Raw genomic sequence first — 26,507 nt, 5'->3', positions numbered from 1 at the left:
CGATTTCCTTACTGGCTGAATGAAACATTATGCATGTGAATCAGAATACAATAAATCAGACTATAGTCAGTTTGAATATATTAGGTTAGCCTTAATTTAACCAAATTGAAAAATCTCGCCTTTTTTTTTTTTTTTTTAAATAAGTGGTGACATGAACCAATAACAAAATGTAACTATTCCTTGCTAGTAGGGTTGTCAACCGTCCGGTGTTTTACCGGACAGTTTGATTTTTAATCTCCTTGTCCAAGTGTTCGATACGACCTCTAAACCGGACATTAAATGTCCGGTAACTTTTCCTCTTATTTGTCCTATTCTCTCTTCTATTCAGATCAGTGGCGTATTTAGGGGCGGGGGCTTCCGGGCTTAAGCCCCCTCCCGAAATCTTACTCACTATATACTAGTAAAGTATATGAAATATCTTGCAGAATTTTCACATTTTCAGGCAAATTCTCCCCCACCCCGAAAGTTAGCAAAGCGCCCACCCCGAAACAAAACCGTAAATACGCCACTGATTCAGATTATTTTGAAGTGACTAAAAGAATCGTCTGTCGATGAACATGGTTAAAGCAGAGCTTATAATTCGCTTTAATACTGACCTGTCGTACGCTGAATTTGCTGAAGAGTTGAAGGCAGGAATATTTACTGAACTTATCAAAAGTGCTAAAGGTCAACAAAAGTATATTTTCAAAGAGACCCAGCTAGCACTGCTTCGTCCTCAACTACATTTTTCCAACTAAATAATGCATCCAGATCCAGCAAAAGTATGTAAGCATTATGAAACATTAAGGTTGTAGTACTTATTTTTCAAGTATAATTTTTGCATCTCATAATTATATTGCCAATTTTCTGTTGTAAATACAATATTTTATTGATGGTAGACTATAAAAATTACGTGTGCAGGATCAATCAAAACTGGAATAAGTAAGTTTAATAAATTCTTCAAAAATAACCACTTTCAAGTTGTCCACATTTGTTGACGAGCGATGACGTCACAATCTTAAGAATATACGTATTTCAGGAGGGAGTCCGGTATTTCCATTTCCAAAAATTGGCAACCTTACTTGCTAGACCAAGGATGTTATAAAATACAGGATCTGCCTTTAGAACAAAATCTTGAAGCCATACGTAAGAGTTTCGCCACCCTTACTCTGCCCATTCCGTCCAACAAGATCGCAATGTTTTGAGCCAACAATCATGACGGACACGAAAGTAGCCAATCAGGATTTAATAGGATGAAGATACAAATGGGCAGATCCTCTATTTTATAAGATCCTTGTCCTAGACACTGGAATATATGTAATTATACCAATTTAATGTTTTCTTATTGTGTAAACTATAAAATGAGAACGAAATTCGTGTCATATTATGCTTTATATGAACATTTAAATATTACTTTTCCAACATACAAAGTTCTGCAAATAACATAATCAAATACATTTTCGAAAAACAAAAATTTACGTAAACATTTTCTTCACAATTTACCATCACAAGATGTACAGTATGTATATTTTTTTAAGTAAAACAAGCTAAAACAATATTTATACTGTTATAAATGATACTTAGAAAATACATGTTTTGATTTTAAGCTTAGAATGCAGCATTGTTTTTTTATAGATTATTGTCACAATAGCATTTATTTATTCAATAGTGTTTACTTTTTTTTTTTTTTTTACATTCTCCGAAAACAAAGAAATAAGGCGGGTTTGTTATATTTAATATCTGGACACACAAAATACGTGATAATAATACTTTTTCTTTATTACGTTAAAGTTAACGAAAACATTTCAAAGGCTTTATAGTATTGATTTTAACAAGTTATCACTTCGATCTTTGATCTTTCTTAAGAGTCTTCATCCCGGAGAAATTAAAATATCGCTAATTTTACAGTAATTATGTGATATCTTCAAATAGATAAAAGATAATTGAAATATGGAACAAGAGCGCCCTAGACAATATAATTTTGCGTGAGATACCGTTATCATAAGTCATTTTAGTGGCTTTCCGTTTTCAGCTGTTTAGAAACGCGAAAATAAATGCCGATTTTTCAAAATGGCTCGAAATCGAAAGCAGATAAGTGAGTCGTGATAACGGTTCCTCATATAAAATAATATTGTCTAGGGCGCTCTTGTTCCACATTTCGATTATCTTTTATCTATTTGAAGATATCACATAACTACTGTAAAATTAGCGGTATTTTAATTTTGCCGGGATAAAGACTCTTAAAGACCTTTAAAAATTTGATCTGCATTTAAGTTTCTACTAATTTTCCTTTGAAATAAATGTATATTACGGGGGTAAGTCAAAAATTATCCGCAATGTAGCGATAACTTTTTTTACATTGTTCATGCTGCCCTTTGTCCTTGTTTATTTTATTGTTATGCTGTTGTAGTCATGTTCTGAAAGTTTGGTCTTAATTCCTCCATTTCTCTTCCTTTTGTTGTAGGTAGATCATGGCCGCTTCATTAGAAGTTTGCACCAAAGAGGAACAACGAACAGTGATCCGGTTTTCTGTGGTCGGAAGGTATATCAGGGGCCGCAAGCCATCAGAAAACTTTCGGCACAACAAGGAACAGTGTCTTGCCGCAACGGAGTGTCTACAAGTGAAGTGAAAAATTCAAAAATTGTCGTACGAGGAAGGAGCCGTAGATACTCATGAGGCTCCTTCCTAGTGCGTAACATTTGTGCGACCATTTTTGAATTTTTTTCATGGATTTCATGAATGGATCCTAAAGTCCAATGAATTAATTCATAGCGAATAATTTATGACCAACCCTCGTATTAGTGTGCGTTTAGCAAAGCTGGAATCTTAACATAACAAAATGCTACTAGATTCCAATGTTGCCAAACGAACACGAATAGCATTTATCTACAGTATTTCAAAGAAAATTTAATAGTACCAAAAAGGCAGGACAAATTCGAACATTCTTTATATATATAAACAAAGATTTCCATTCTGATTTTTGGTGTTACATTAGAATTATAGCTGCTTTTAGTTCATGTATTCGTATATACAGCTCTCTTGTTTTTTTTTTTTTTTACCAACAAAAATAGCAATTATATAATTTATTAACATTATTATACACTTGCTCAAAACAGAACATTTCTGCACCGTTAACATAGAAAAAATGTTCACAATGTATTATACATTAAGCTATCAGTTAAAATTACAATACAAACAGGACAATATTTTTATGAATATAAAATTAATACATTATTCTTTACTGTACAATTTCAGATTTATAAAATTACATTTGTAATCTTTAAAATTTGAATTAATTTTAAAGTATATTTATTTTACGAGAACTTAAGTTAAATTTTGCATCGATGTATTATATGGAATGCGTTAGCGTCTCATGCAAATAATAATATGGTACAGGATTACATTAGCTACAGTGTTAACAATGTTGGTTTTATTGGATAATATTACTGGCAGAGTTATTGTGTTAATTGACACGGAGTGTTTACCTTTTTGATTTATCAATTAAACTCAAGATTGAAAACCCAACATTACTGACTGGACTGTGAGTTTATAGTATTATAACTTTATAAAGAGAACAATGTTGTTTTGCTCTGATTTTATAAGGAAATCTTCAGCTTAAATTTATCGTTTTAAAAATATACAATATCATTATAACAATACGTTATTCTACATTTAGACCTCTGTATATTTATAGTTCTGAAACTTCTAAACTTACTTTGATTAATTTTTTTGACATCATCACTTTAGCTAAACACTTATGTAACTTCCCTGTTTCATAGATTAAGTGGATGAAAAGAATTGAATTATTTGATTTTGTCTTCAATTGGTGTCAAAATTCGATTCCAAATTCTAATCATTTGGCTGAGAATTTCTAGTAATATGAGCAAACGCTAGGTTAAACATTGACCGAAATGTTCATTATTAAGTTGTAATGAGCATATTAATGAAATTTTGTTGGTATAGTAATCCCGCTCAAGAGATCCGCGGTTTCTTTCAAAAAGAATGAAGCCAGTGTCTCAAATTCTACCTACAATGTTGTTTTGGATTCTTGAAAAATTAACTTATTTCTTTTTGACTTTTACAAGAAAATAAACTTCAGCTTACAACGATATAAAGGGTGTTACATGAATGTGTCACTATATTTTGAGAACAGATACCTTACATCAAAATAAGAAAGAAAGTTTATATGGACCAATGCTCAAAAGTGGATACTTTCGGAGTTATCAGGTGTCGAAAACGTGAAACAAGTGAGCTTTTAAAGTTCATAGCTCCACTACAATCGGACCTATCGTAGTTGAGTCAAGATATCACTGAGGACCATTTTTGGTACAAGTATCCAGTACATCCTGTGGTATTTTTCAAGTGATTTTGGGAGGTCTGCGGTTACCCAGGGCCACTCCAGAGGGGCTCAAATTTCGCAAAAGGGATTTTTTTCAGAAAATTTCTCATTTTCCTCCAAATTTTCCCTCTCCTGGTATATGGCATGGGCATGCAAGTGGTACTATTTGAAAGCCTGCTCTATTCTGAAGAGAATGAGATATGATACATGATCCTAGGATAAATAGTGACGATGCAATAGCTGCTTGACTGGAAGTCTAAAAAATACCCCAAAAATCCTGGATCCCGAAAGGGTTAAGAATGTTCCAGTTCTTCCATACCAGTTTTAGAGAGTGATAAAGTATTCCCAAACAGCCTCTCTAAAAATTATTGTGCAAATACCGGAGGTTCTGAAAGATGGATATTTAGATAGTTCACATACTAGTTCCTCAGTGATGTCTTGACCTGACTATGATCGGTCCTATAGTAGTGGAACCATGGATCTTCACAGTTCATTTCTTCACGTTTTCGGCACCCTATAACTACAAAACTATCCACTTCCGACCACAAGTCCATATTAACTTTTTTTCTTATTTCGATTTGAGGAATCTGTTGCCAAAACATTGTGACGAATTTTTGTAACACCCTGTATACATATATATAATTCATGTAATTCAATGCATTATCTTCACATTCGTACGGGACTATTACCTTAATTTACAATAGTTAGATAGATGCTTGTAAACTTTCTTTTGAACGGAGTATCACTGTCACATTTATATTTATACAGGCCTATAGGTTGTTGTGAAGTCCAACGTGTCACAATGATTAATAATTATTTATTAACAAAAACACTGCTATAATAATGTTACAAAAAATAATTTCTTGTTATTATTGTTTAGTGCAAAATTTATAGTACTTTCTGTCAGTTACAGTATACATATGTTATCGTTATAAACTGTTACTGGCAAGTGGAGTAAGTAGCAATAGGCCCCACCACGATTTATCAAAACTTTTCAACCGGAGACTTTAAGAGCGCGACTATTATAACAAGATAGATCAAAATAGTTATAAAACCAAGTATAGATAATGCTTATGTACCGTCACTCGACTGCAATTGGTAAAATTTTGCCAAATAATTTGGTTCTATGCATTTACAGTCATTTATTTTTCTTAACGTTATATATTTGATTAGTCCTACAGAAAAAATATCCAATAACTCAACAACACTCTGCTTTTAGTATAATTTCCTAAAATCTGGGTTTTAACATATTGTTATAAAAAAGAAAGCATTACAACGAATTCATTTATGTTTATCATTGAAAATAAGTACTGACTTGTCACATCATAAAGAAACGAAAACAAATAATACTCTTGAATTTGTCACATCATAAGAAAAGCAAAATATAATGCTCTTGTATTTGTCACCTTACAAAAAATCCAAAAGTAATACTTTTGAATTTGTGACATCATAACGAAAGCCAAAAGCAATACTCTTATATTTGTCACATCATAAAAACAGCAATATGTTTGTATATGTCACAGCATAAGAAAAGCCAAAAATAATACTCTTTGTTTGTCACGTCATAAAAAGAGCAAAATGTAACACTCTTGTATTTGTCACGTCATAAGAAAAGCCAAAAATAATACTCTTGTATTTGTTATACCACTAAAGAAAAACCAATAGTTTTAATTTCACAAGCCTATGGCATTGCATTCAGTAACATAATATTTTGTAACACTAGATAGCCTATAGATCTACATGCAGATGGTTTAAATGTTGTAATCTAGCACATATATTTATTAGCATATATGCACAACAACGAGATCCACTTGTCAGGTCTATTGAATAACAATTCAAGACACATCACAGAACATACTATAATAGTTATAATAACACTTAAAAACAACAATATTTATAAATTGTTCGTTGTTTGTCCTGTTTGACAGGAACAAGAAAAATCATAGCACCTTCTTTTTTTAAAAAAAAACTAACAATGGTCCTCAAACTTGCATATTCACAGTCTCCGCTTATTCTGTTTGGAAAACTATACACAAGAGTATATCCATGTGTGAGAGTATAAGTGTTGAAACGGTAAACACAAATGAAAAGTTCTGTCCATTCACCTTGAGCGTTTAAGCCACATACTTTAATGTTTATTTATAGGTATTAAGTTGTAATCAATAACATACTGTAGATTCGGGGGAATATAATAACATTGAGACAAAAGTCATATAATTATTAAGATATTGTATATGCTTTATACATAAGTAAAAGTTTTTTTTATGTGTCGCCATTAGAAGAATTCTGAAAACATACAATAACCGGGAAGAAGGAGGGATGATGAATATATGTATATATATATATATATATATATAGTATTTCAGCATTGCTTTTCTTTTCAGTAATATCAACCATTCGCGCGTCTCGATGAATTTGTCCAAATTTTGCCCAATATTCATCTTTCTTAAATACTTTTGTTACTTCCGAACTACGCTATTATAACGCCTCTTGCATTACTATCTCTTACACTTTTATGATTCTACAACGTCGTGCTTCATGCTGACTATTGATGCTCGCTCCTTTGCAACTTTCCACCTCCCTGCTGGCTTGCTGCATTTCTATCATTTAGAGATTCATTTCCTGTTTTTTTTTTTTTTTCGTTCTTTATGAATTGAATATTTCTTCTTTAGCTGCGGATGGGGCTTCCCCAAAATGTTAATCCTCCTTCAACATTCTTTGAGTGTAAATTTGTCGAAAAGTCTTCAAGCCACTGTGCAAGAGTTTCTTTTAAGCATGTGCTTACTTCTGGCGCCACCTGCTGTAGAATAATTAGGTAGAGACTGTCTCCTTCGCTTAACAGCCGGACTCAAATTGTAACTCACTTTAGCCTGGGACAACAATTCTTTGAATACACCAATAATATTAATATTTTCTTTAGCTGAACATTCCACATATCCATTTTCCCAGTCGAATAGGGCCACGGTTTCTGCAAGTTCTCGAGGGACTGCACGTTTTTCCGGTGGTAAATCAGATTTATTGCCGACAATTACGATAGGGATTTGTGGGTACCGGGAGTCGATGATGAGATCCCTTAGCCTTCTCACTTCTTCCCAAGATTCCGCGTTATCCACAGAGTACACAAGAATGAAAGCGTCTGCAGAGGATATATTCAGAGCTCGCATTGCTGGAAACTGATACGCACCGGACGTATCCAGAATATCGAGAATAAGTGTGGCTCCATCTACGTCGTACTCGCCTCTGTGCATTTCTTCAATGGTTTCTTTGTAGATCGGAAGGAATTTGTCGTACAGAAACTGAGAAATAATGGCGGATTTTCCAACTCTTGCAGCACCCATTACGACCACTCGATACTTTTCTTTGTGTGTGTCGCTCTCGGAGCTTAAGGAAGGAAGACGCATTCGTTCTCCTGAACCTGGCATCGCTGCAAGTACAGTTGACAGACGATGGAGCAACAGACAGGAGTCCAAGTGGATGTATTGGAAAGAGAGCAGTTGAAGCCCCCCTTTTTATGGTAAAATCTAGAAGCTTCCTGCTGGATATGTTGTTCTGAAACGATATAAAGAAAAATTGTGTTTTAATATATTAAAAGAAGAAACTGGATGTTGCTTAAATATAATGTATAGTATAGTTTGACTCTTTTGAAGCATATCTCAAATAATCATGGATAACTCGTGAAATAATGCAAATATCAGAACTAAATAGAGTGGTTAATTATTCAGACACAACATATTGATAACTGTGGTTACTCTATTTACCAGGGAAAGAGAGAAGATGGCTCAGTAGTAGGTCCTTGGTGCAAGGGTCCCTTGTTCGATCACAAGTCATATAAGTTTATGGTGAACTTGATATCCGTGAGTTTTCTCGGGTTCTGTGTTTCCTTCCACATTTTCATTCCATACATTCTTTCACAATCATTCATTTTAATTCTAGTCTCTCCCTCCTCTAGGCTATAGAACATAAGAAAACTTAAAGGTTTCATTTCATTTCTAAGTTAGTATATAAGTGAGTAAAATAAAAGATTCAAGGCTTGTCTTTAACAAACAAACAGAAAACTAATAATCTAATAAAATAATTATACTAATAAATAGGTTATTGTTTTCCTTTGTCGATGACTGTACAGTTAAATTAATTGGTTATTTCCCCCCTCTAATCCTTCCGTTTAAATCTTGTTTTCAAAAATCTTCCCGCGAAATATTGACATAACAAAACCTTTCTAATAACCTGTAAAACGTATATAAGTATGTTTTCTCTTCCATCTTAAAATTTGCTGCCATGACATTTTCAGAAGGAGATGAACAAATTGTATAAGTCCAGTTTCAAAATAAAGAAGAAGAAGAAGAAGAAGAAGAGAAGAGACCTAACAAATAAAAAAAAGTATATTATTGATTTAACACAACGGACAGAGAATGGAAGTGAAGCGGCTATTGTCACAGACCATTAAGCAATCATGGATGAAGTATTGTGTATCAGAGACGCCAATCATTACACGACAGTGAGTTTGTTGTGTGTCGTTCATTCAGTTCTAGGAAACTGCTTGGCTAAAGTTAATCATTCCAGGAAAGTAACGAAGGAAAAGAAAATTCGTTTCAATCTCTCAAAAAGACTCCCAAGAATTTTCTTCTATATATTCTGAATCTCATTCGTTACTATCTCGTGTCCCCTTTTCTCCTACACACATCAATTTCGTTTTCTATCGTTATAGAGATATGACGTTAACGTATGACCTTCTACCTTTTCCTGCTTTTTTTTAAGTTCATCTATTCTCCTTACAGTATACATTTCACGTGGATTTTGTTACAAGCGCACGTGGCAACATGTCAGATTTTTTTTTTTTTCACGTTCCTTTTCTTTTCCAGGAATGCAAGTTAACCAATAGTCCTTTTCCTCCCCTGAGATATTTTCAATCTATGTACGAGTACGGAATCAAAAAAAAAAAAAAAGTTTACGTACTCTTTTTGTTTGTTTGTTTGTTTGTTTCTTCTATGGTTCTACGATTCCATGCGTTTTCAATCGTCAATAGTAGATAATAGGCATTCTTAGAAATTAAAACAAAACTTAAGATGAAACATAGTTCGATCAGTTTTAAAGGAATTTCGTTTACAAACCAAAATTTCTTTATATATTCACCCTGTCTGTCCATCCAACCGTCCGGGAAACAAAAAAATGTCTGTCTCTGTGTTTGTCTGTCAGGGAGACAAAAAAGTCTTTCCGTGTATCCGGCCGTCCAGGAGACAAAAAATGTTTCTTTTTTGTATTCGGTCGTCTGGGAAAAAAATATCTCTTCATATATCTGCTGTTCGGGCGATAAAAATATATCTCCGTGTATCCAGACGCCCAGGATACAAAAAAAAAAGTTTCTCCATGTATTAGGTCGTCCGGGAGACAAAAAATGTCTCTCCGTGCATTTGGCCGTCCGGTAGACAAAAATTGTCTCTTCGTATATCCGGTCGTCCGGGAGATAGAAAATGTCTCTTCGTGTATCGGGTTGTTCGGGAGACAAAAAATATTTCTCTGTGTATCCGTCCGTACGGGAGGAAAAAAAATTTCAAGAACTACTTGACGAATCACCCATTAATCGTTTATGGTGGTGATTCATACAGTTGATCTGAAAATATGCCCCCATCCCATATATTATGTTGGTTGATTACATTCGCTGGAAATACCCCATCCCGGAAATTGTATTATTCAAAATGTGAGTGAGGAAGAAGTCTATAGCTTTTAAAAATGAAAATGAATGAAATCTTTGAGTTTTACGTCCCTCGGTTATGCCGGTTAGGCTAAAGGAGACGGTGATTATGAGAAATAAATGAAATGGTGGAATGAAGAAAGTGGGAGAAACAGGAGAACGCCGAGAAAACCCACGAGCACGGTGTTTGTCCACCACAAAGTTCACACGGCGCGAGTGGGATCGAACCAGGAACCCCAAGCACCGGAGGTGAACGTTCTAACACTGAGCCACTGCGCCCCCTCTATAGCTTTTAAATTAACCAGATTTTTATTTTTTATTTTCAGTTTTTCAGTTTTAATTTTCACATTGCCTCTGAATATTTAACAAAACCCAGGTTTGAAACCATCTGTACGAAAAATATCAAATTATTTTTTTTTTTTACAATATTTCGAAATCTCTCCAAACGAAAACTTGACTATGGGTTTAAGAATAGATAAAAGTTATACTGCGTAACTAGGGATCAAAAACGTGATGGTTTGAAAAAAAATGGAATTGTTGCGTCCCGTCTGAATTTTTATTGGAACACCGGACGGGTTTTTAAAAATAGGAGGACAATCCCGTTCCTTAATACTGTCAAAATTAATGTTTTCTTGACATCCTTACACTCTTCTTAGTATATAATGAGGTAGCGTAAATTATATTAGCATAAGTGTACATAATGTTGGAATATTATGATAATAAAGTAATATTATCGCAAAAACTCGTCTCTTAATACCTTTCATCTTGTATTCAATCAGCGAATTTACATTTTTACTAGAGTATATTGTATCTGTAAAAGAACTTATTTTTGTGAACCACCGAAGAGTTTTGGGGGCAAAGCAAGTGAAGAGAAAAAAGAAATGAAATCTTTAAGAGGGAGAAGGAGTGCGCCACAGCGGCCGGAATATTGGTGTTCAATTTAACATGGGATCTCAACCATTTTTTAGGCAAATCACGGTTTCATTTCGTTCTTTCGCGAAAATGTCTCAGTAGCGCACTAAATATGATGCATCTCATTTTAAAGGTGCAATTTGAACGCTGTGCGTGATAGTTTCTTCTTATAAATACAGATAATTATAATCCAAATTCCCATAAGAAAATGATCAAAATCAGGCGGAAAAGTCTTCTGTTTTTTTACAGTAAGGAAAAGAGCTAAAAACTCCGGACTTTTTTGAGAATGGAGTACAATCTTTGTATTTGTGCGCTACTGTACTATTTTTTCGCTGTTTCCAAAGACATCCATTTCACAATCGATGAGAAATTATATCCTTCATAATTGAATCTACAGAAATCAGAAATCAGATTTTTTCGTGTTCACGTACTTGGCCGTATAACTGCTAGATGGCACTATAGTCATTCCTCATCCCACTTTCCTTCTCAGCGGGAGCCAGTCCTTTTGAAAATCTACTTTGAACTTCTTAACAGGGGCGGGAGGAAGGAAATCATTGTGAAGAACGGGGAACTTCAAACACGAGGAATGGCAAAATTTATGACCTCTTTTGTTGATGGTTTCTGTTTCAGCAGTACAGTGTATTTGTAGATGGTTTCTATGAGAAGAAGTAATTTGTGTTGGTAGCGATAAAGTCAACCTTTCGACAGAGATTTGTGAAGGAGAAGCCGAACCAAAGTCTTCGTTTATCTATTCCAAGAAAGAAATGAAAACTTCCTACAGGACTGAGAATATACATACAAGAGAAAAAATAAAATACGGTACATTATTATAATCTTATTATAATAATCGAGTAGATTAATCCCCGAAATATTCTTTGTTTACCTGTCAAAAAATCAAGAATAATATAAAGCTCTTTCATCAGCTTCCATCGTACAACATACTAAACACAAACATTATATATATTATATATATCTAGTGGCGGATCCAGGATATGATCAAGGGAGGAGCTAAACCATAGTTTGTCTCTTTATCCCGAGTAAACAGGATTGAAGCCCATTTTATCCAGTGTATACCTGAACGTCAAGGAAGGGGGGGGGGCTATAGCCTCTATAGCCACCTTTGGATCCGCGCCTGTATGTGTATACTGTTTACAGTGCCGGATTTACGTATAAGCTAAACAAGCTATAGCTTAGGGCCCTGCTCTCTTGGGGCCCAAAAATCTAAAGAAAAACTGGATATACATTTCTAAAATATAAGAAAATTAAAAAATAAAATAAAATGTATATATACGTAGCAACAATGCTTCCTGCTGTGTAGCCTACGTTCATGTAATTAATGGGGCTCCTTCTGCTAGTCTGCTTCCTAAATTATCTCTAGTTTGTTCATTTCTGTATGTAGGGTGCCTATGTTCATCTGGACACATAAAGGACCCCATTACCTTAAACAGCTTGGGGCCCCACGAAACCTAAATCCGACTCTGACTATCTATTTATGCATGTTTGCTCCCTCTCTTTTCGAAGCACTGTTTCTTTGATATTGCTTCAGATTCCGGCAGGTTTTACCAAGGAGGGAAGAGTCCTTACTCATTCCAGGCATTCAAACTAGGGACTGGACTACTTGCTTCCAACATTCTGTCCCCCATGTATCCCGGTCTGAATCAATTGCCTAAAGCCCATAAAACATTCAAATTCAAATGTAAATGTTGTTCATCAGTGTCGACACCGAAATATTTCTCAATCAATGGTAGGGGTGTTTGGTATCCTCAATCTGTCTCCCTCTTATTAGCGGAGAAATCCTCTATATTTGGTAGTATTTTTTTTTTAAGTGCTGTTTAATGTATCGCATAGGAAACTAAATTTTTATATATCCTAGTAGTATAGAAACGCACCATACGGTACCTTACAAAATAAACATCCTATGCCAAGGATGCAAACATTAACAATAATAATAGAAAAACATACTAATAAACATTTTAAAGACATTCTTTCATTAATCAAGTCGCACTTAAAAGTAGAAAACAATTTTGGTTATGCATGACTTAAAAAAAAAAATGGGATGCGCTCTAATATAGGCTTACATACAGTTACTTTATAAATTCTTAAAATGACGCGCCCCATTCTTTTTATTTAGGCTTGCATAAATAAGATTATTTTTAACTTTTTAGTGCGAATTGATTAACAAAAGAATGTCTTTAAAAGGTGTTTTATCATTTTTTTTATTCGTTGGACACATTTTCCAAATCCTAAAGTGATATGCAACCAGGGAAATAAGGGCTGGTTAAAGGCTAGTATTTATTTTAGGATAAAATAGTTGAAAATAAAAACATATTAAAATTTGCTTTTAAAATAAATAGATATATTGCAAAGTATGAAAGTAAAAATGAAATATTGTATTGTCGCCGGACTTACGTTGCTCTGTGACAGTCCTTAATTCTATGACGTCAGGAAATAAGTTCAATGTATACGAACACTTATTCAATGTGTGAAACAAACACCTGTTACGTCCTTGTACACTCATCTCCAAAATGATTGTCGCATATCTATAACTGTCTTCTTGTAAAAATATCATGTAATAATGATTTTGCAGGAGACTTTTAATACTGATACTATGTGTACAATCGGGAAATATATGTGGTAAATTTCATAGGAAAATACAGTAATTATAAATACGAAGATTAGAATGAGTAAAATAAAATGTTGCTAAATGGACACGAAAGTTTTGTTTTCGTTTTATTGTTCTTATTTACTCCTCTTTTGACATGAAACTTGCATACATGTCTCTGCCGATTGTACACGTACTAACATTATAAGAAATACCGGGTGAATTCGTTATCAAATTATATTCCTACAACAACATATTTATAGACATGCGACAATAATTTTGGACATGAGTGTACCTTCCTGAAGAAGGTGACACATCTTTTAATTCTATTGTTAATGAAGTGGTCTATTTCCCCAAATAAAAACCAATACCAAGCAGAGCATATGCTCCCTCCTGTCCCTCTAAGCCGGTACCCAAGGCTAAATGTAACATTGCGCCCCTTTCCTGTTGTAATAGGAAAAATTCAGGATGGTCAGCTACTGGTATCGATCCCAGGACCATTCGAATGTGAAGGCGATACAGAGGGTAAATCTGGTGATCATATTTTGAAAAGAAAATAAAGAAATGGATTCCACTAAAAAAGAGTCACATTGCCAATACATTTCAGATCTTTGTCTGGGTTTTCTGCCTTTCAATTCCAAGTTTTTTTTTTTTTTAACCACGAAGGCCCAAAATAAATTAGAATATCGACTCTCCCGTTTTTTTTTTTGTTTTTTTTTTTTTATTTTAATATTTGCATGGTTCTTCATTTTATATCAGACTCTTCCTGCACTATTCCCGCGTTATTTACCATAGGTAGAATCCTTTGATAAAGAGACAGGCGACAAGTGCTTTAGTTCTCTATGGTATGTTTGTGACCGTTGTAGATATTTGAGTGGCTGACGGCTGATATCATGTTGGTCCCTCTTACAATATCTCTGTATTTATTTTTTCTTCAGTTCTGTTTCTCTTTAAGCCAAAAGAAAGGAATTTCACTCCTCTGTCCCATTTACATCCGTAACCACCCCCCTCCTACGCTGTCCAACTTTGACCACATGCAGGGGAAAACGAAGGAAAAGGAGGGGTGCCATTTGCTTTGACGGCATTTCAGCAACAACCCCATCTGTTGCCAAAATAAGGAAACACTTTGCACTGCGATATCTTCGATTTGTCAAGGTCACTTGACTCCTTCCGACTCTTAAGTTTTACTTCCCACGGGGATGCCAGTTGGGCTAAAGGAGACGGTGATGATAGGAAATGAATGAAATAGTGGAATGAAGAAAGTGGGACGAAACGGGAGAACCCCAAGGAATACCAACGCACACGATGTTTGTCCACCACAAAGTTCACTTGGCAGGTGCAGTGTTCGAACCCGGGACCCCATGCAGCAGAGGTGAACGCTCTACCACTGAACCACCACGTCCCCAGCAAGTGAAGAGAGGGGGCAGCTCAGAGGATTGGGGAGTCAACGGTGCAGGGGTGGGCGCTATTTCCATTTACTAGTATTTCCAGTACACAATAAAACCCATCTCAAAGTTTGGAGCTCTTAAAAGTAGCTCTAAGTAGCAGTATTATAACCTGCTGCCCCCCCCCCCCGAAGAGTCTGTCCTGGATCCGCCCCTGAGTACACTTACTTATGGTATGCTTCTATGTGCTATATCTATATGTGTCTTACTGTAAGATAGTACAAATTTACTTGTTGGCTTAGACCCTTATCTTTCTTGTAAACAGTTTTAATTTAACCTATTAAATTTTGTTAATCGGCCTGAATATTCTCAATCTGTACCTTTAGTGATATCCTTTAAAGCGCTCTTCAAGCACTAAAGATATTAAAAAAGTTGAATGAATGTAGCATATTTTCTTTTTCGCTTCGTCCCACACGAAGAAAGAGTTTAAAAGCTGTAATCCAAACAAGCAGGGTCTTATACAAGCTTTTTATCAGCATTGTTCATAATCTGCCAACAGGTGGTTCTGTGACACTATTACCAAACAGCTGTGGCAAAGCAATATATTATTGAGCACGTCACTTGAGGAACAAAGCAATTTTATTGACATTTAAAAGAAGAAAAGTGTTGGCTTTAGGGGGAAAAAAAGAAAGAAAAACCCTTATTATTATGATGTATGAAATGCCTTAACGTAAGTGCTTCGTAGACGAGTTAACACAGCTGACAATATTGTTTGAATATTCAGGTCAAACTCAAGGTCATTCCTTTTGTGAATCTTAAAAAGGCACACCCTTCTAGTAGAACGCAATGAAATATACAGGGTGTTTCAAAACAACACCAACCACGTTTGGGAGGTTATTCCTGACACCAAGATAAGACAAAAGAATATAGACCAACCTGGGTGCACAAATGCGTCATTTCGGTATTATAGGCTGCCAAAAACATGAAAAAAATTAACTTTAAAGGTCCTAACCTAACCTTGACCACTTTATTACAAAAAAAAAAAAGCACAGGAATGAAAATAAATGGAGAAAACTTAAGCAGCCCGAGAAATTTATATTTATGAAGTTCTTCATTGTAAATTTACAAGGCCTGGGTCTACGTTTCATTTCATGCAGATAGTAGCGTACGTAGGAATTTGTTCCGGGGGGTCCTAACTCAATATGAGGGTACTTTATATTAAAATTCCTAAACTTGCCCTTAAAATTATGCTAAATTTACACAAAAAATGAAATTTCGGGCGGTCTGGACCCCCAGGGCCCACCCCCTGCGTACGTCCCTTCATACAGAGGTAGGCATTCTTTCACTGAGTCACCATCCTTTCTGCTGTTCACATACCCATGGACGCTCATTTTTCCCAAAGGCTTGGACATAACCCTCTTTAAAATGTACCATTCTTCTCCAAAATTAACAATTCTCCCACCAAATTAATTTTTCTCACCTCAAATTTAATATTATCCATACATTTACTTTATTTCCTCAGCTTTACCTTTCTTCCCCTCAAGTTTACGATTCTCCTCTCCAAATTTATCATTCTTCCCCCTAAATTTACTTTATCCCCTCAAATTTATGGTCCTTCTCCAAAATACGTCATTCTTCCTCCTAAATTTAATTTATCCCCTCATATTTACGATTCTTCCCTCGAAATTTATCATTCTTCCCCCTAAATTTACGTTATCCCCTCAAATTTATGATTCTCCCCAAAATACGTCATTCTTCCTCTTTAATTTATCCCCTCATATTTACAATTCTTCCCTCGAAATTTATCATTCTTCCTCCTAAATTTAATTTGTCCCCTCAAATTTATGATTCTTCCCCAAAATACGTCATTATTCCCCTTAAATGTAATTTATCCCCTCATATTTACAATTCTTCCCTCGAAATTTATCATTCTTCCTCCTAAATTTAATTTGTCCCCTCAAATTTATGATTCTCCCCAAAATACGTCATTCTTCCTCTTTAATTTATCCCCTCATATTTACAATTCTTCCCTCGAAATTTATCATTCTTCCTCCTAAATTTAATTTGTCCCCTCAAATTTATGATTCTTCCCCAAAATACGTCATTATTCCCCTTAAATGTAATTTATCCCCTCATATTTACAATTCTTCCCTCGAAATTTATCATTCTTCCTCCTAAATTTACTTTATCCCCTCAAATTTATGGTCCTTCTCCAAAATACGTCATTCTTCCTCCTAAATTTAATTTATCCCCTCATATTTACGATTCTTCCCTCGAAATTTATCATTATTCCTCCTAAATTTACTTTATCCCCTCAAATTTATGGTCCTTCTCCAAAATACGTCATTCTTCCTCCTAAATTTAATTTATCCCCTCATATTTACGATTCTTCCCTCGAAATTTATCATTCTTCCCCCTAAATTTACTTTATCCCCTCAAATTTATGATTCTCCCCAAAATACGTCATTCTTCCTCTTTAATTTATCCCCTCATATTTACAATTCTTCCCTCGAAATTTATCATTCTTCCTCCTAAATTTAATTTGTCCCCTCAAATTTATGATTCTTCCCCAAAATACGTCATTCTTCCCCTTAAATTTAATTTATCCCCTCATATTTACGATTCTTCCCTCGAAATTTATCATTATTCCTCCTAAATTTAATTTATCCCCTCAAATTTTGCAAATTTCCGGTTTGATTGTATTTTTTTAATGAAACATTATGTCCATCTAGAAGTTTTCATTGACGCAACTTCTGATTAAAACCTGGCTCTAGGCACTCCTGCATAAACCCTGTTGAATTTAATTCTTAAAACTGGAAATGTGATCCCCACCAACGCTCTACATACTAAACTCGTTGTGGGAAGCACAAAGAGAGAAGAGCAGGAATTGCCAATCAACAACACTTTAAAATTCTCTTTGTGGATACCAAGATACCCTTTGAAGCCGCCACCGTGTGAAGGCGACACTTGAGAGAGAGAGAGAGAGAGACTTCCCACAGAGCAAAAATTGATGAAAATTGAGTTACCTGTTAACAGGAAACTTAATGCGTGAGGGCGGGAAATAACCAACAGGGAATCTTTCCCAGCTGGAAGAAATGATTTGGTAACGTAATTAAGTAGACACGTAAGAGACACATTTGAGTGATAGAAGATATTTTGGTTCTTAGAGTTCACGGGGGAAAGTGACAAAAGCATTGAAAGCCCAAATGATTGACTGCTTACCTATCACCACGCGTTCTCAACCTGGTGTTCGTAAGCACTTGGTTTTAAAACATGGTGTGAGCGTGATGTCGAGATGACTTGAACGTGAGGTTGAGTGAGTATGATGTCGAGATGATGTTATGAGCGTGATGTCGAAAAGAGGTTGTGAGCATCAAGTCGAGTGAGCGTGATGTCAAGATGATTATATGAGTTCGAGTGAAAGTGATGTCGAAAAGATGTTGTAAGCGTGAGGTCGAGATGATGTGCTGATAGTGAGGTTGAGTGAGTATGATGTCGAAGGGATGTTGTAAGTGTGAGGTCGAGTGAGTGTGATGTCGAAAGGATGTTATGAGCATGAGTTCGAGCGAGCGTGATATCGAAATGATGTTTGCGTGAGTTCGAGTGAGCGTGATGTCGAAAGAATGTTCTGAGTGAGAGGTCGAGTAAGCGTGAGGTCAAAAAGATGTCGTGAGCGTGAGTTTGAGTGAGGTTAGTCCAAAGTAAGGGAACAGCTGAACTAACTTTGAGGGGGAGATAAGACAAACAAAACAGAAGTATATCTTCTCAGTCTCGGTACAGTCTTGTCCAATAAAACTAGATTATCTGCCTCTCTTCAAATGACATATTCTCACGACTGTATTAGGGGTACTTTGGTTTTTAATTAAGATTTTAAACAGTGGCGGTTCTAGAAGGTAAAACCTGGGGGCAGCCAGACCCTAAGAAACTGTGATATGTATATTATGAGTTTACCATACACTTTCAGAAATATATAAATAATAGCTTAAATTATTTTTGTCACTCAAAAACTGGGGGGCTTAGGAACCCTGGCCCTGGGTTAGATCCGCCACTGCGAAATATGATTCATATTTTTTTTTTCATTTATTTTCTATTATGAATAAGAGTACAGGACTTTTAAAGATAGAGGAGTGGCCAATTTTGATTTACAAGTACTTGTACCCGGAATAGCTCTGTGGAACAATCTTTTCCTTTATCTCCGCATATATATATCTCGTACGCTCGCTTCCCGAGATTCTATGAAGTTGCGTGCCGCAGAACTGAGCAGAATTCCCGAAGTCTTTCCTTCGTGGCTGTGTAGGGGATCTTCGCTGGTAACGTTGTTATGGTAACGGAGAGAAACGGGCCAGCAAGGAATGCATTGCGTATTTACTTATCCGATTTATTTCCTTTTTTCTTCTCTCTCTCTCTCTCTGTCTCTCTCTCTCTCTCTCTCTTTCCTTTGAACACACCCCTTTCCGCCACTGCATGATGGGACGGACTCACTGACAGCTCAATCTTCCAAATCCCAGGGCGAGTTTCGTCTCGTCTGGATCCTCAATAGTACCAACCTTATTACAAATGCTCTACAAAAAGCATAGATTATATTTGCGTTTTAATTTATGAAATCGCTGATAGGATGATCACTACATAACTACACTATAAAGAATCCAGTCATCCAGATTTTTGTTTTCAGTAGTTAACAAGCTGTAATAAGAGCTAGTAATAGGAAGCCAATATTTGCTCAGAAATAAAAATGTTCTGTACTTTCATAGATAACCGGCAGTGGCGGCGAATGGACGTTAAAAGTGGGGGGTGGGCAAGACATGATCCGCATATTTGTATATCAATGTCAATTTTCCTGGTTGTTTCTAACACTTTGTTTAACCAAGGGTTGTATAACTAATAGGATACTATATTTTTCAGTCGTATTTCATATTTTATTAAGTAACTTGACAAGAGCAATGCACGTAGGTACTAGCCCTATGTACTCTTAAACAACGAAAGTGTAAGAAGAGATTTGATTACTTGCTCATGAACATCTTAAACTTCTGTGTTGAAAATTGTGTGATCAGATTATTTAATAACAAATTTGCAAAACAAATAAATAGAAAGGATAATATTACAGAAATCATAGTAATGAATAATGAGGCTTGTTGTGTAGAAGTTACATTGAAACTGGGGATTAATGAATAACTTATAATTTTAATTCCACACATGCCATTAAATGTATGTTATTAATCTTAGAAAATGAAAGACATTGAAACTGGGGATTAATGAATAACTTATAATTTTAATTCCACACATGCCATTAAATGTATGTTATTAATCTTAGAAAATGAAAGACAGTAAATACATATGTTACGACATTTAAAGAAATACGCAACTGCAATATTAATTGCTTTGAGCTATTACAACTGAAACGCAATCTCTGTAGCTTTCTTAACTCCACGAGGAGACAAATAACCAATACGTACTCACGCAACGGCAAATATTATATGGTATTATTTTTTTTTCTATGAACCAGTAATACATACAAAAACTTTACATTTCCAAATGAAACTATATACATTAAGGGGTCACTTCAAAAAGTGGGAGCAACTACCCCCTCTTTCCCCCATAATCACCGCCCCTGATCCCGGTACCTCAAGCAAATTATCTCACTATTTATGATATACTCAATTTATAGGAACTTTCTCAATTTATAATAGACAAATACATAGATTTGATATGATTGTTATATTCAGTATCGACACTGCTGGGAATGTTTTTAACGGAATAATTAACAATGAACAGCAGCAACAACAACAACAACAATGGAAAGTTGTTCAGAAACTATACAGAGTGCCCGAGAAGTCCCGAACAATTTCTGAGAAGGAACACTTGAATTCAAATGAAGTGTTTATAATATCAAAGAAGACACCGTAAATTGACGAAATCTCTTCAGTTCAAATTGACCACTCTCCATATTCAAGCAGAGTTGCCATCTCTTTGCGATACATACGTGCACATATGCTGCAACATTGCTAGAGTAATTATACTCTTTAATGCCAAAATGAGTTCACGCAAGTGCACTAAATCCCTAGTGTTTACCTTCTATGCCTGACGATTAGAGATTTGGCGCACTTTCGTGGACGCAATTCGTCATCGGTGCCTACAATTATCTCAGCAATGTTGCAGTGTACGTTCAGGTGTACCACGGAGAGATGGCAACCCTGCTTGGATATGGAGGGTGGTCATGTCGTCGGACTGCATTGATTTCGTTGACTCAAACATTTCATTTGAACTCAAGTGCTCCTTCCCAGAAATAGTTAGGAACTTTTCGGGCATCTGCATATAAAATGTAACGTATATAGGTGAGATAACACCATCTAAAGTGTAACGTATATTGGAACCACCATTTAAAATGTAATGATTAATTTATATTATACATATATTTTACGTTACATTCCAGCCGTTCACAGTCCGTGTAATTTTTAAAATATGTCAATACGATCAAATCACATAAAATCGGGCATGACAACTTATATCACTATTACCTTTATTCTCCCAAACTCCATTAATTATATTTTTCTTTTTCGGTTGTCATAGCAACGTTTTAAACAAGCACGTTTTAAACGCAGTGGTAGAGCGTTCACCTCTGGTGCATGGGGTCCCGGGTTCAAACCCTGTTCCCGCCAAGTGAACTTTGTGGTGGACAAACACCATGTGCGCGGGTTTTCTCGGGGTTCTCCCGTTTCCTCCCACTTTCTTCATTCCATCATTTCACTCATTTCTCATTTTCATCGCCTCCTTTAGCCTAGCCGGCATAACCGTGGGACGTAAAACTCAAAAGTTTCATTTATTTTTTTCACCTTTCTTTATTTGAATGCCTTTGTTAGTTTGTGAGTTGGCCACATTGTCGCACGCACCTGAAAAATTGTTGTCGTCTCTAGTACTCTTAAGGGAATTTCGTTTAATCAATCACAGAAAGAGCGTTAACCTATAGGAAAACAATTGACCTTAAGAGAACCCTTTAACTCTTTTTTTTTTTTTTAATATTTGTTTGTTTCTCTTGTCGAACAATCAATTTGTGTTCAGCAATGCATTTTTGTTTTGGGTCAAAAGCACCCGGGAAGAAACAATTCAAGAACATAAGTTTATGTGATTATATTTTTCAACGTTTACTTCGACTTTCTAGTTTTGTTCATTTGGAGTTTCACGTCTATTTCAGACTGACGTTACATGAGACGTGGACCTGTTAAAAATGTGGAATCCGAACCACATGAGCAGCTCTTACAGGAACTCGAACCCATAACGTTCTCCCACACAGAAAACGCTTATCCTAATCATATAACAACAAAGAAACTCCTGTTTGCAATTTCAGTTCATTTATTTAGTTTTTCTGTTGTAACACTATTGTTTCAATGCTCTAAATCAGTGATGGCGAAACCGTCGATCGCGAGCTACTAGTAGCACGAGGGGATATTTTCGGTAGATCCTTAACGATCCGGTTGGCTAACCTTGATTCCTCCATAAACAATTGCAAGATTTTTTTAAGAAGAAAAAAAATGGTAGATCCTTTGGTTGGTAGTTGACGGGAAGGGCGCCGATTACTCTGTAAATTTCGGGGGGCCCATTCAGATGCAGAAGGTATATATATATATGAAGATTTTAAGACAAATTGCACTCAAATTATGCCACATATTGTATATTCAAATATACAATAGGGGGGCCCACATGAGCTTTGGGGTGTCCGGGCCCCTTTGGCCCCCCCAGGATCGGCGCCCTTGGCTCACAGTAAGATTTAAAATCGGTACGGTAGCTCAGAATTTTCATAATTTTGGCGACCACTGCTCTAAAATAAAAATTTTAAAAAATTAAATGACTTCGTAATAGTTAAATATTTTGATTAATATAACGATTTTTAACTTTTGATATGTGAACATTTTTAACACTGAAAAATTTGATGACAGATTCGTTTATATTTTTAATATTATGAAAAAATGGTGACTTTTTTTTTACATTTTTAATACTATAAAAGATGTAATGACTTTTTGATTCATTCGAAATTCTGAATATTGTAAAAATATTCTAATTTGATTCGCATAATAATAATAATAATAATAATAATAATAATAATAATAATAATAATAATAATTATTATTATTATTATTATTATTATTATTATTATTATTATTATTATTATTATTATTATTATTATTATTATTATTATTATTATTATTATTATTATATCTTCTACACTCGGAATATTTTGAAATATATGACTTTTTTGATTCGTTCGACTTTCTGACTTCTATGAAAGGTGAAGATGACTGCTTGGCCCGTTCAATATTCTGAATGTTGTAAAATATAATAAATTTTACGTTCATTCAGCATTCTGAATTTCGGAATAGTGTGCATTTTGGTACGTCCAACTTTCTGAATATTATACAAAGAACACGATAACTTCTAGTTTCGTTCAATATTCTGAACATTGTTCAGAATATTCTCGAAGTGTAATATATCATTTATTAACATATTTCGGACTTGATAAGGGAAAGTTTTAGTGTCGATTTTAGATGAAAACGTTGTTCCTACCGAACGGAAGGTTTTCTTTTTGTAAAAGAAATCCAAGAAATGTAGAAAGCTCAATCTTCTTGCTATTAAAATTTGTTGGGTAATTCTTCCGTACAGAGAAGAAAGATTTTTTAAAAAAATATATGTAGCTCGTGCGAACTCAGGATTGGTACCTTTAATGAGGTTCCCATTTACGAATTTCAATCAGATCTCACGATGGTTCAGGTACGGATTTGCTTGAGCTCGTTAAGGTTCGTGCTCGCTAGATCTCGCCGTGACTAACATCAATGGGCTCGCGCCCACTAAAGATGTGGGCTCGCTACTCTCAAATAGGGGTTGCAATCACTCGTGTTTCCGCTCGTTAACTTTTTGGGCTTGACCTCACTCGTACTAACATTGTAAGATCTTTATTAACGTTTGAAGATGAAGTTTGCACTGACTCTCCTTCAATTAGTCGCTCCGGGCCCTATTAGTTAGTGATGTTGCCCAAAGGATTACATTTTGATGTTGTCTCGTTTCGAAAAAATGCCAAGGAAATGGTATCTTGTCTCAAAACGTATCTGTTTCTATTGACAGAAAATAAAGTGAAATGAAATCTATCCGTTTACTGTCCCACGATTATGCCTTTAGGCTAAGGGAGACGGATGATTAAAGGAAGTGAATGATAATGGAAGATGCGGTGCAATGAAAAAATGGGAGGAAACGGGAGTACCCCGAGAAAAACCACAGTCATGACGTTGTCCACAAACTTAGTCGGGAATCGAACCAGGGACCCCATGTACCAAAGATACCAAAGAGCACTACTACTGTAACTTATTCCATACCTCATCACGAAAATTCTGTGTTGTCTCGTCTCATTGTTGGTTGTTTGGAGCTTAGCGTTTCCTTCCAGCACTCAGGCTAAATGAAACGTGGACCGACAATTTAAAGTGGAATCCAAAGTACTGTAATATCTCTTTCGCAATGAATCGAACCTGGGTCCACATGGCACCAAGCGGTGTGTGTGCACGATATCAACTAGATCGGCAAGGAGAACTAAAACTGATTCCGAGAATTTGGGCATCTATGACATTTACAGTGCTTAGTCCGTGCTTATTAAAGCGCTTTTTTTCTGCACTTGACTTATAATTATTACATCTCAAACTAGTAGTACCAGTGGCGTATTTAAGGGGGGACTTATCGGGCTAAATCCTCCCCGAAATGAATTTGTTAGTATTTCGCATTCCACATACAACAATAATACTTCTTGCCATTTCTAAGAATTTCATTGACTTTCCATTTTCTTATGCTCTTTGTTCAGAAATAATACCTTATTTGTCAAATTTCATTAGATGAAAGAACTGCGTTCCTTTTCCTTTCTTTCGTTCATTCTGCTCGTGCGTTTCTTTTTCTTATTTGTAACTTTCTTTAGTTTCTCCTATCATACTTTCGACAGTTGTTAGTTGTGATTCAAGTTGGCCGTCGTCAGTAACACCAAACCTAAGAGGGGCTGATAAGCGAAACTGGCGTTCCTCAAATAATTGCACGGATATCAACATAAAGGGACTAGTTATTATAGCAACGGAATATTTACATCGTTTATTTATAAAGAAAGATAAATGTTTGAATTTTTTAAAAAAATCAAGAGGAGGGAATCAGTAGCCTGGGAAATTAGGTAGGACAAGAGGATGCATCATTTTTCTTCTATGAATAGAATAAAAGGTTAGATTCACTGCTAAATTCTTGTATCATATCACAAAAAGATTCGCCAGTCTGCAATTCTTGCCATTAAAACTCCAATTTATGCATAAATTAAAATATATATTTAATTCTCAAACTCAGGTGGGAAATTGTCCCCCCTGCTTTCCCGTGTTGTACATAGTCCACCCCCCGAAACAAAATCCTAAATACGCCACTGAGTACTGGTATATTTTTACGCCCTCTCCCTCAAGCACGAGACTCTTGACATTTTCAACACTTGTCATTCCCATCTGTGCTGGCTCGTTCTTATCAGTATGCGTCGATAATACTGTGTGTCCTTGTGTATCTCTATTTCCATTATTTTGCCTCACCCCTGTCCTTTACTACGACAATTCCATGCCGACAATACTTAATACCCTCTCAGTAGCTCTTCTGTTATATGGTTATAAAACAAAAAAAAAAAAAGAAAGAAAAAAAACAAGAAAAAGGAAAAAGACAAAAGTAAACATATCTTATCTTCCCCTTCCGGATCTTCTTTTTTTTTATCATTTGCTTGTCTTTTGTCCCGTGTGTGTGTACATAGGTCGGCGAGTGTATATTACATATATCTATGTGTAACATATACGTTCATTAACCTAACCTTCTCTGACCTTAATTAATATGTAAAACCCAGACGAAAGCTGATCTGAGCTCATTAATTGTGTGGCTGGTGTACCACGAAAGGTACTTTACCAACTAATTCCCCAGGATCAAGTTTCGGAAAGGTCTCTTAACAGCATCCATTTTCTTTTTTTCGTTTCTTTCTTCCTTGTTTCAAGCTCCATAATGATAATAGTAATAATAAAAATCTTTCTCTAAAATACCCATCCTCTCTAACATGGCGTAGCATAACTAGCTTACCGTTAAAAAGTAGAACACAAAACATATTTCTTCCTCATTAACGCTGCTGAGTACACGAGCCATCTTTGTTTCTTAGTTCAGTGATTTATTAAGTTTCTCTTTTTCTCTCTCTTTTCTTTGAAAGGAACTGGAATTTTAATTATATCATTTTACTGATTTTGTTCTTCAAATCTTTTAAAATATGCCTTTCTTGCTGAAAATTAAAAATTTGTTATTTATAATTTTTAATATTAAATATTCAAATTTAATTTAATAAGATATATTTTTGTTGATTTCTTTTTCAGTACTAAAATTGATAATTTTGTTTCCTCTAATAATAACTGGAAACAGCCTATTATTGTTTAAAGAACTAACAATTAAACCCATTATTTCTCTTTAAGAAGAGAATATTACAGTTTAACAAAGAATTGATTTTTTTTTCTGGCTAAGTGATTTGGAGCTATCAACCAGGTGAAGATACCAGGGGCGGATCCAGGACCGACTTC

General features: G+C 35.3%; 1 protein-coding gene across 1 annotated transcript in view; it reads right to left on the bottom strand.

Annotated features, from left to right (window-relative positions):
• Positions 1 to 1,352: 1,352 nt before the first annotated feature.
• LOC145680225 (ras-related protein Rap-2c-like) overlaps positions 1,353 to 26,507 on the bottom strand; it is a 47,036-nt gene continuing 21,881 nt past the window's right edge. Inside the window, exon 2 of the mRNA XM_081750543.1 lies at positions 1,353 to 7,868. Coding sequence (XP_081606669.1) covers positions 7,064 to 7,741 — 678 coding nt within the window. The 5' untranslated portion in view covers positions 7,742 to 7,868 and the 3' untranslated portion in view covers positions 1,353 to 7,063. The remainder of the gene's footprint in view (positions 7,869 to 26,507) is intronic.

This window comes from Thermobia domestica, chromosome 3 (assembly GCF_964235325.1).
Source record: "Thermobia domestica chromosome 3, izTheDome1.hap1.1, whole genome shotgun sequence".
NCBI lineage: Eukaryota > Metazoa > Arthropoda > Insecta > Zygentoma > Lepismatidae > Thermobia > Thermobia domestica.
The sequence above is the reverse complement of the archived record's forward strand: the minus strand, read 5'-3'. Positions and strand labels throughout refer to the sequence as shown.